Here is a 12,362-nt window from a genome sequence, read left to right on the forward strand (position 1 = left end):
ATATATGTATGTACTACATATGTAATAACATTCAAACATAAAAAAGAAGGAAATTCTTCTACTTGCAACAATATGAATAAACCTTGAGGGCAGTGTGCTAAGGGAAATAAGTCAGACAAAAAGACGACATATGATCTCAGTTGCATGTGGAATCTAAAAAAACCTTGAACTCACAAGGTTACTAGAAGCAATGTGTGTGTGTGTGCGCGTGCGCAAAATGAATTAAGGTGATGAAAAAAGTACACTGTTTTAAATATAAAGAATACAGAATTTTTTTTATAAATGACCAGTATCCATAATACTGGTTTTCTCACACAGTTTGCACATGTACCTGTAGCCATTATAGTGTCATCACTCCCCTGGGTGAAAACCACGACTCGTTGCCTCTTCGAGTTCATCTTTGGCAGAGCTTGTGTCTTTCTGGCTATCTCTTTAATGTCTTCAGTCTATTAATAGAAAGGAAGAAAAATTCTCATAACCAGTACAGTAGAACAAAGCTTTATTAGTAGGTTGAGAATTTAGCTTCTCATGTTTAAAATAAGAGACTTGAACATCTATTAAAAGTCACCATTTTAAAATTTTAACCACATACAAAAGTAAATATTATAGTATGATAACCTCCAAGGAGCCCACCATCAAACTCTAAGCATTTTAAATTTATGATGAATCTTATTTCATCTACACCCTCATCCACTTGCCTTTCATATTATTCTAAAGTAAATCCCAGAGACTATGTAATGTCATCTATAAACGTTTTAGTATGTATCTCTGAAAGATAACAACTTAAACATAACCAAATAACATTATCGTATATAAAAAAATAAATGAGAATCCCTTAATATCAACAAATATCCAATCAATTTTCAAGTTTCCTATAAAGATTTATAGAAAGAAGAATATTAAATTATCTTAGAGGTGTACAGAGAATAATTATGCTGACTTTGGAAATAATAGTTACTAGCATGCCATTTTTTTCAAAGAACTAAAATGAAAAATGCTGTTTCCTACAGATTTAATTTTCTTTAAAAATATAAAGTTTAAAAAATTGCAAATTAATTCTAGAAACCCTGATGCTATTTTTTGTATCACACAGGCCATGAAGTTTTATATCTTAAATGCTCTTGACTTGAAATGTAACCCTTAAGCTATAGGCAGGATTTTTAGAATTGTGCTTTTAAGAATTCTGGATAATTTAAAAATCCATGTCTGAACTCAGTGGGCCTCTAAAACAGCCCACAGTTCGTGTTTGCTGATTAGCACTCTATCACTGTGCAAAGTTTCAAACAGTTATGGAGGGACAAACAAAACCAGAGGGAAAATGTATTTGAGTGGCACAAAAGAAGTTAATTAGGATACACAGATGGAGAGATTTAGGTAAGCAAGGCAGTCGAGTTATAGCGGTTATAAATAACATCAGAAACCATGACATTTTAATTTTTAAAAAATTTCTTATCCTTACCTGAGGACACTTTTTCATTGATTTTTAGAGAGAGTGGCAGGGAGAGAAACATCGATGTGAGAGAGAAGCATTGATTGGTTGCTTCCCGCCCACACCCAAACTGGGGATTGTACACGTCTGAACCAGGGACTGAACCCTCAGCCTAAGTAAGTGTGCTGACTGGGAATTGAACCCACAACCCTTCAGTTACAGGACAATGCTCCAACCAACTAAGTCACACAGGCCAGGGTGAAACCATGACATTTTTAAAGGCATGACAAGCTTTAGTAAAATACTTGTAATGTTGTTTGTTCCCTAAATACTTAAGAAATTCTAGGTGATACATGAACGTAAGCTTCTATTATACCTAACATGACAATACCAGAGGAGTGCTGTTTCTGAAAAGAAGTGCCACTTGTGGTATAACAATGCTGCTGACCTTTCAAACATGCTATTTCACTTCTGGCTGCTCATTTTAGAACAGAACTAGGCTTGAAGTCAGATAAGATGAGAAAAGAAATACCCTCAGTTTTGGGGAAAGACTATTACAAATGACTAGCAAAAAACCCCCCAGACAGACAAACAAGCAAAAAACAAAACAAAGAAATGATTAGTAACAGCTGAAAAGAACAGCAACAAAAAAATGCTGCTTAACAATGTCTTCACTCTCTCAAATAAATCTATACATTTAATTAAAATGACTCACATATATTCTCCCAATTGCCTTACCACACACATTTTACTACTGTAGTACAGTATTTTTGCTTATGATTGAGTACAGTTCATATTTAATAAAGGTAAGATGCAAACTCCAGGAATAGATTCACTTTATCATCTTGGGAGCAGCATCTTAAGCATGTCCTGGATGTTTTTTAAATAGAAGTCTTTCTTCAAGGTGGTATAAGAAATAAATTAAGAATGAGATTCTACAACGGTCTTCTATCAACCCTATGGGAAGATGTATATTTTTAAAAAAAGCTTTGCTAATTTAAAGAAACCTTTCTTATGTTCCAAATTAAATCTTATAAAATTGGTAATTTGAGATTGAAATTAACTTTCCAAATATAAGACACAAATCTTTACAGATGGTTACACTTTATTCTATTTGTATCCACATCCACAATTCCTACAAAATCCCTTTGTTGCTCTGGGAGAACTGGCGGTGAGCACCAAAACGAAATCTCTCACTGCACCTTGAGGAGCCATAGCTTTGCCCTCAGAAGTTGATCCCCATCTAGTATAAAGACATTTCTTAAAACATTAATTTTGTATTTCCAAAGTTATATACACCTATTTTTAACTATGCTGTCTGCTAGTAGATTCTTCTACTTTATACTTGGGCTAATATATCCTATCAGAAAGATGAAATTACAAGGGATTTAGAGTATGATACGCCTGGATTTATGTACCTTGAGCAGGTAAACAAATCTCTCTGTGCAATATTAAGAAAATATTTATGGTAGAAGAAGTTGGGAGAAAAGTATGTTATTATCAGTGGGTAAAAACTTGGAGACAATGAGGATATTTGCATATTCTCATAGTATCTCCCCTTAAGATACTTATTCATAACATAAGGAAAAACAGTTATGTTACAGTGGAGAAAGCTGACAGACTATTAGTTTACCCTGGTGATCAAATTTAGCAATGCTAAAATTAGTAGGCAAAATGGTACATTTGCATAGTCCCAAAGCATTTATTAACTGCAATGGGAAAAGAGCAACTTTACAGGGGATAAACTGCAAACACCACCTTAACACAGTGATCAAGGTTAATATCACCAACTTTAAGACACCAGAACATTGTGTACATACTTGATATGATGCACCGAGAAGGGCATACCACTTCTGTGGTATTTCTGGCAAAAATCCATAACCTCTACTTAATTTTGAGAAAATATCAGAAAAACCCAAATTAAGGGACATTCTACAAAATGACTGACAAGTACTCTTCAAAAGTATCAAGACATGAATAAGGAAAGAGTTAGAAACTATCACAGAAAGGAAGAGACTAAGGAGACATGACAAATAAATGCAATGTGTAATCCTGAATTAGGCTCTGGAACAGGAAAAGGAAATTAGAGGACAGACTGGTAAAATCAGAATAAAGACTGAAGTTCAGTTATTGGACTGTACCAATGTTAATTTCCTGGGGTTGATCACTATACCTTGGTTATGTAACATGTTAAGATTAGGGGAAGCTGCACGAAAGGTGCCTAGGAACTCTATGCTATTTTTGCAAATTTTCTGAGTCTAAATTGATTTCAATATAAAAAGTTAAAAATGACTGTTGTGAGGATAAAAGAAGATAAGGTAAGTGGAAGAGGTTAATACAATATTTAGTACATGCTAAGTGCTTAATAAATATTAATTTCTTTCCTCTAGTAACAGTCATGTTAATACTCTCCAAAACTGTCACATTGTGAGATTGCCTTCCATATCTCTAAAAAGGACCTCAAGATTTTATAGAGAGGTTAAGTGACTTCCTCAGGCCATAAGGATACTACATGGGGAAGTCATGTCCAGCACCCACAAAGTGTGGCTCCAGTGATTAAACTTTTAACCACTATTCAATGCTACGCACAGATTATACTACTTTTATGAATTTCAGCAGTGTGTTTTCTGTTATCACAAAACTATAGCATGTTTATCCTAAACAATTTTTCTGCCACATTCAAAAATCATTGCTGATCTGGTATTTAAGTTTGCTATTTTTTCTTAATTATTCTTCCTTGTATTTTAGCCTAGTAAATTTCATTTTTTGAATTTCAAGATATTTCTCATTTTTTAAGGTCATTTGGACATCTAATCTCCTTTTCCAAATCATTAGAATGTGAGAGAGAAAGATGTATAGTTTATATGGTAAAGAGTACTGAACTTAAGGGAGCTGAGCTGTGGTTCCCCCTCCATTATGGATTAGCTGTGTGACCTTGTACAAGTCATGTAGCTTATTTTGTATCTGTTGAATTGATATGGTAATCCTTCCCTACCTACCCTCAAAAGTTTGTGTGAATATTAAACGTATTAATGAAATGTAAGAAAAGGCTTTATAAACTATGAAGCATTTTATAAATGTTAAATTATGTTTTTAGTGATCACATGAACACCTGAAATTTAGCATTGTCTTCCAAATTAAAGAATATACTTTCTTCATTCTATTTTTAACAAGCTGGTGATGCAAATGTTAAACAATACCATTGCAATCTACCTACTCCTACAAAATACCAATTGTGGTGTGCTCACACATTGCCTCACTTAACCATGCCATATTCTGTTTTGTTTTCCAGACAAAAACTCCCATAATAATTATGGTATTCGTGTCATGTGTCACTCTCCAGCCTTATACTTCCTTCCTCCTCACTCACTTTGCTCAGTGACACTGACCCTCCTGTCAGTTCTGGGAGTTCACAGTGCTCTTTCTTGTTTCAGAGCTTCTGCACCCTTGTTACTTCTGTTTGAAATATGTTTCCTTGTTTGTTTTGCTTTCCCTTTTTTCTATCATGGCTAGATAATTGTATTTTTGAAGTTTTACTTTCTCAGAGAGTTATTCCATGACCATCTCATTCAAAATAGAAACCACTACCACGTTCTTCTTCACGACACACTCTGGTCATTTCTATTTTGTTTTCAGGGTTTATCAAAGTGGTGGGCACATAGCTAGTGCTCAGTAAATATTTGTTAAATGAGTAAATGATTAAATAAAGAGAATTAGATCATCTTATCTCTTTCCCTTAACCTGTTTTAAAACTGTCCTCTTTTTAGGGTTCTATCAGTCAGTCACCTTAGGAAAGTGGCATCATTGTCTTTTAGCCAGCAGGACTTGACTTAGTGTCTTATTTTCAGAAACTCTGGGTGATATCTACTGCATTCTTTACACTTGTGAGGAACACAGGAATCTTAGAAAACCCCTGAAGAATTCTTTCGTTATCTAGACCTCCTGAACATCCTCTGTGGATGTTCTATCTAGTGCTGATCAATGGAACTCTCTGTGATGATATATATGTTTTGTAACTGCACTGTCCAAAATAGTAGTCTCACTCACAATGTGCCCAGTGAGACTGAGAAACTGAATTTTAAATTTTACTTAATTTTAATTTAAATAGCCACATGTAGCTAGTAGATGCCATACTAGATCGCACAATTCAATACTTTCCTGTCTCAGGTGTAAGATAATAGAGTCACTATTGGTCAGAGAAAGGCTACAAAAGCCTGCAATCCTCAGGGTAGAGTCAGGGCTGTGGGGAAAGCTGGAAAAGGGAAAAGAACTGCTTTGTTTCCTCTATCGTCAGAAGTATTCTATTGTAGACATATAAAGCAAGGAAATTAAAATTTGTTTCTTGGAGTGAAAATAAATGAATGAGCCAGTAGAAAAGGTATAAATTTTCTTTATCATTTGACACATAATCTATTGTACAGAGAATGAAAATATCAATACAAAGAATATTTGTATTTAAGTTTTGAAAGTATTTTCTGCACTTTATTTAATTTAAATAAATTTTCAATACAGCTTTTAAAATTCTTCATAATAAAACATGCTTTTAAGTAACTTATTTTTAAGCAGTTTCTCAAAATATAAACCTTTAATCAGTTTAGCTCAAGATAAGGTAGATTTAAAAACACATTGCAGTCTACACTGATTTTCAAGAATAAAAAAACTTTTTACCTCATAGAACTTTTTATCTGAAGAATTGTCATTTTAAATTCTTAGCAGGTCTGTCATTTAAATCAGGTACTATGCAATTTTCATATATATATCTTCTGCTTTGTGCTCTGCCCAGCTTCAGTTTTTATCTCATTCTCCAGTGCCCTCCTAATAAGCTGCCTCTTTTTACTGAAAATTGCCCAACTCAATTTTAAAGAGTAAAGATTTTTATTTTAAAAAGAAATATTATGTAAAATTTGCAGAGAAGATAACCAGAATATCATAAACAATGCCACTGAGGACATTTCCTGATGAATAAACATTGGTTATTTTTAGAGGTGTTGGAATTGGTCTGTTAGGAGAAAGATCACCAGTGGCAACACTCAGTGGCTTTGGAAACTGATTGGGATTTATAACAGAAAATGAGGGTAGGACGGAAGAGCTGGTGGGAAGAAAAATATAGTCACTTTTCTTTTCTTTTTAATCTTTTCAGTTCTCTCCTATCATTCATGCCCCAAATTTAGAGATAAAGTCAAAGTTGGCAGTAAAAAATGGAGACTTTGTCTAGTTTGTCACACTACATTTGAGAGCACGGACATATTTCCATAGACATTAAACTGTTAAGTGATTTATTTTTGTTTGATTCCTTAAAAATACCATTTCAAACATATGTTTTCATATTATTATGCAATGAACTAAAAAAAATTAATGACATTTTTAAATCATTATATTTTTCTAGATAGTATCCCCTAATATTTTACTGAAAATACTTATTTGAGGTTACTGTATTCATGGCTTTCATATATTCTGCAAGGCTTACAATATTTTAGAGAACCCAAGAAGGGATATATGAAGACACTGTGTGCTTTATTTAATCTAACACATCACTGTCAGCATCATCAAAAGAGCAGTTTTTCTATGTCAGGATGTAATAAGGTATACTATTACAAACATCATCACTTGGTTTACATGCTGTAATCAATTATTGCAGATTTATGGTAAAAAAATTTCTAGAATCAAAAAGTAAAAACTAATGGGAAGGTTAATATGGTGCTGGTTAATTAAAAAAAAAAAACTGAAGACGTAGTTTGTTGCTAGGATTTAATTTAAACCAAGCATGATCAAAGCATATAGCTCAAGGGGACAATAAAAGTATCAATTAGTCAGCCTTAATAAACTATTTTAAAAAAATTATTATCTAGGTACTAAAGAATCATGATCATTTGTTATGTAATATTGTATTTCTAAGCTTCTAAGCATCTACAAAACTTTATTTTCTAGAACCAAAATATATTTATGTTAGCACAGAAAATAGGATACAAATTTATGTTCCATGAACTTTCATCGGTGGAGAATTTTGATGTAACAACAGAGAATATCAATTGTTAATATAGAAATTTAACAGTGAAACTTTAAAACATGACTGAAAACATTTACTTATATTCTCATGATTAAAACATTTGACTTTTAAATTGAATATTCCCCTGACTACATTTAGTCTTGTATATAAATTGCCAGTTTGAAAATTGCAAAGCAAAACTTAAATTAGATAAACAAATACTTGGAAATCTTCATGCCTTCTACATGTGACTCAACCCCTATATTTGTGAGAGGACATATAGTAAAACAAACAAACAGACAAACAAAAATTCCTCATAAACTACTGTAGTTCCCAACAATCAGGTATCATAAGGCAAAGTTTCCTCCCCTGAAAAAGTTTTTTCATGGGATGCTGAGAATAGGACACTTATACCACATGCTCACTGCCCTCTTCCAAGGACAGGGAGCACTGTGGCCGTCAAGTTCTATGACACAGATAACACGCCCATGTATTAGTTTATTGCTCGAAAATGAATGTCTTTTATACATTTAAATAATAGTTCCACCCTAAATTGACACACCTTACTCCAAAGAGTTCAAAGTGAGCTTACTAATATACGCAAGCAACACTCACAGCTACTTTAGATGGTAGAAAATACTGAGTATGCAAATCAAGAGAGTTTCTATATTTTAGGTCTGTCTAGTCAGATTAAATTTTTAAAAATTACTACTGTGCATCATACCAAGTTGTGGTATTGAATACAACATTCTATACATTTCTGGCTCAATAAATATGATAGTCATAAAACTTATAAATTCAGTTAATTGTGTCAATTAACCTAGGTCCAGGGTATTCTAACGATCTATTGGAAGATGGATATTTTATAGATAAAAACATGGCTTTATCTGTTATCTTAATTTTGCCAACAAAAACCACATGGAATTTTGATGTTGACAGAGTAACATATCAGGGTAACAGAATCAGGACCTGAAAATTAAAGTCAATTATCAATATTTAGTTTCAGAAAATTTATGTGTTTTAATGCTATGCAAAAAAAAGAAAAAAAAAAAGATTCAAACAGGAAGTTTATATGAGCAGGATTTAAATTAATCAGTTCCTAACAACTGTTAAGTACAACCTTTTAGAATTTAATTTGCATAATGATAATCTACATGGGGTAGGGTTGAAATTATTTAAACGACATTATATTTCACTATTTAGTCTTGCTCCACCACTGCTTTAGCAGTGAATCCTTATGAAATGTAATGCAGCTAATGAGGTAGCTTTTTAACTGAACAAACTGACAGGCCCCATATCTGCAGAGGCAGCTTGAAACCGTGCCCAACCTCTTGGCTTCCCAAGAGGCTTTTCAAAATTCAATAAATAACATCTGTAGGCGATGTTGGGTGCAGACCTAGCAGAGTGCGTCATAACACTGTGCTGGCAGAACAAAGAAACCATGACGACTGCCAAGTTTCCATGGCAACTGCTGAGAGGCTCTGAGAGTATAATAGCACATCAATCACTGTCCAAAAGAACTTCATTATCAGCTAGAAAAAACCTTTAGGATCTGTTTAGTGTGCAATTGTGGGTTAACTCACCTCAAAGCCTTGCTCTCTAGCAAAAGTGGCAGCTTCCTGAAATAAAAAAAAAGAATAGTTAATTATAAAGTACGAGGTAATGAAGAAATAATCCATTTTGAAACTCATTCAGTCTTCTTTTTACACAATTATCTCAATATACCCATGTAGTTCAATTTTTATTCTTACACCAAAAAAAGACTTCATTTTTTCCATGGCATAAAAAAAGGGCAACATAATGTCAACACACTTCTCAAGGTGGAATAAAGAAGATGTAGTGCATGTTTTTACTGTAGCTGTCACAGTGAGTTCAGGTGTTTTGACCCCAACAAAGAAAGACAATTATTTGAAATGTAAGGAACATGCTGGTGGTTATGTTTTTAATTAAAACAATACCTTTCAGAAAGCTCTTCTGTAGAGAAGAATATCTGCTAGTAAATGTATAAATTCACAGAAATCACCATTTTGCAATCCCAATGAAATCTATTCAGGCAAAGATTATCAATGGATCCTAAATTCATTAGGTGAAAGGATGATGGGGAACTGGGTATTTCATGGAATTAATATATCAGAGATTACGTTCTGATCACAGGGAGCAAACTATAGCTTTAAAATGGAAGGATCAAACTGTCATAACCTTAACCCAGTGATAGATCATATCATTTTTTATCATGAATAGTATGATCACTAAATATTTGTGCCTTCTGTTATGAAGCAGTATAAAGCACACAGCATCACCTATAAGTTTTCTGACCAAACATTTTCAAAATGAATTAATCAAAACTTTAAGTATGTAACTTGCAATCTACAGGAAATATGAGAGAATAGGAGAACAAGCTCAATGATACACTGAGAAAGCAAATAGACAAATCTACAAGGTAAGACATTTTACGGGACAAATGGTCTCTTTAATAAGTCAATTTTATGATAAAGTAGGGAAGGGAAAAATGACCAAGAGCAATATACAGACCTTAACTGGATTCTGTTCTAAACAAACCCTATAAAAGACATTTGGGGGATGGCTGGGGAATATGAATATGGAGCAAAAATTAAATAATATTAAGAATTATCAATCTGATTAAAAATGTTCTTAATTTTTAGCAGTTAATCCTGAAGTACTTGGGGATAAAATGGCATGATACATGTAATTTACTTTAGAATTCTTTAAAAATAATGAAAGTAAAGCAAAAATAAAAAAATATTAATTCTTAAACCTACATGTGTTCAGTATTTCTACTTTTTTGACTGTTTGAAAATTAGAACAAACAGTCTTAACAAGCCCCTCTTTTTCTTGGATATAAGGTGACAGGGTAACAAATGTTGAACATTAAAAATATATATTTAAAATACATAATGTTTTTCCAGAATTAAATGTTAAAGGCAGAATCTAATGAACACTATTATGTACCCTAATGCTCTTATCAAAGGACAAAAACACATCTGTGCAGCTTCCTTTCCTTTCCTCTAATTTTTGCTTTGTGCGTATATTTTAGTTTTAGGGCTGATACAGAGAATGGAGTCAATATTACTTTTCAACTCCACTTCCCTCTTCAAAATGAAAAAAAAAAAAAAACTGCAGACAACTGTCAAGAGCCTCTACATCTTAACTTACATTCCTCCAAAATTATCTTTGCCAAGAGATATTAATAGAAGGATGGGATTTGAGCCCAAGTAGTGAGCAGATCCAACTCTACTAAAACGACTGCTGTACCAAACCATGTAAGGCAGAAAGTACACTCAATGTCTCCAGCACAAATTTGGGTACTATCTACATGTTAAGAAAAACAGGCATACTTTGGAAAAAAAGACACAATATACTAATAAAATATAAAGTACCATTCTGAGGGTTTAAAAAGGCTGAAATCGATGATTACAGCTGAACACTGAAGTTGATAGAAAGTGATAAGCTTAAAGTACAACTCCCTAGGCTGTTCACTAGAGAAGAATAGGCTGATAAAGTTAGCCTTAGTAATGGAGATTTTAAAAAAAAATGAATTATGAGCTTGACAACTGGTGCAAGCAAGGTTAGTATCTTTGAATATTTACTTACAACAGAATTTTGTATACAACAATGGTCAACAATATTTGCTGACCTAGGTAACAAGGAAAAGGATAAGGCTCAAAAAAAAAATCAATTTAGCATTTTTTCAAGTTGTCCAATCCAAGAATAAACCAAGCCATTTCTTATATGAAAAAGATAACGGAAAAGCTCTGCCACAACTACTTATTTACCTGGAACTTTCAGAGGCATAAAAGAACCCCAGGGGCCTATAAGACAAAGTTAATATGCAGAATCTGTATGATTAAAATTATACTAAGACACAAAAACTCAAAATTCACATATAGTAGTTAAATTGCCCTTTTAATGTCCAGTTTTGCTCATACAAATCTAAAAAGCAATTAACTATGCTCTGCTATGGTATAGTAGAACTGACTAATTGCAAGACACACATATAAATGTCAGATCACCATTCTTTAAGGAAAACAGGCACCAGGACATTTTCCCGTCTGTAAACTATTCCAAGTGCCAATATACTTCTGACTGAAGGACATGCTGAAGAAAAAGTCAACTCAGTTTTCTATGCACCCCCCTTGCACAGGTTTGCAGAGCCTGCCCTATCACTAAAAAACTAAGCACTTGTTCTAAGGCTTAAAAAGATCTTATCTTCTGACTTCCTCCCACCTTTCTTTGATCTTGGACTGGTGCCCCCAGTCACTCCATTAGAGAAGGCAGATGGCTCACATCACTGCAGACTTTCCCACCACAGCAACCTCTGATCTGAAGGTGTTTGCAGATACATTGATGGAACAACATTTATTTTTCCCTCTCAGCAAACAAATAAAGCAACATAGTGGAACAGTTTGACCTAGTAAGAATTTTAAGCAGATTTCAGTCCTCAGATTCACTGTATGGAGGGAAAGAAAGAAAAGGTGTTAGGTCAGAAAGTAGGAAAGAAAAAAGGGCACAGATGATGGGCATAATAGTAAGGTACATTCCAAATCTCAGGAGTAATTCCAAGTGAACTGATCACACTAAATTGAAAAGGACTTTGTAGTGTGCCTTTGCAGTAAAAGTGAGAAAAGAAAACAAGCAAGTCCCCATCTGTGCTGCCCCAGGGTGCCACGTACTGAGTTTCACAAATCTAATGAAGCAGTCAGGTTAAAATCCAACCGCAGAGTGGATGTGACATGTGGAGCACAGCTAAGGTTAGAATAGAGAAGCAGGGCGGTTCCTAATGCAGGTGATTATCCATGTGATAATCATTATATTTACAGGCTTTCCATTTTAGATCTGACATCAAAAATCACAAAGGAGGAGGGATTAAGAAAATAAACAACTGACACAGAGGCTTTCCTGCTCCCCTGAGAGTGTAGCACTTTCATT

The 12,362-nt window shown here is 33.7% G+C and overlaps 1 protein-coding gene across 2 annotated transcripts in view; it reads right to left on the reverse strand.

Annotated features, from left to right (window-relative positions):
• Positions 1–12,362, reverse strand: part of ADK (adenosine kinase) — a 576,611-nt gene that overhangs the window by 104,144 nt on the left and 460,105 nt on the right. For both annotated transcript variants that reach the window (XM_045842324.1, XM_045842325.1), the window contains exons 8-9: positions 8,999–9,034; positions 332–446 (exon numbers count right to left, since the gene is read on the reverse strand). In XM_045842324.1, coding sequence (XP_045698280.1) covers positions 332–446; positions 8,999–9,034 — 151 coding nt within the window. The remainder of the gene's footprint in view (positions 1–331; positions 447–8,998; positions 9,035–12,362) is intronic.

This window comes from Phyllostomus hastatus, unplaced genomic scaffold (assembly GCF_019186645.2).
Source record: "Phyllostomus hastatus isolate PE091 unplaced genomic scaffold, TTU_PhHast_1.1 phas_contig_38, whole genome shotgun sequence".
NCBI lineage: Eukaryota > Metazoa > Chordata > Mammalia > Chiroptera > Phyllostomidae > Phyllostomus > Phyllostomus hastatus.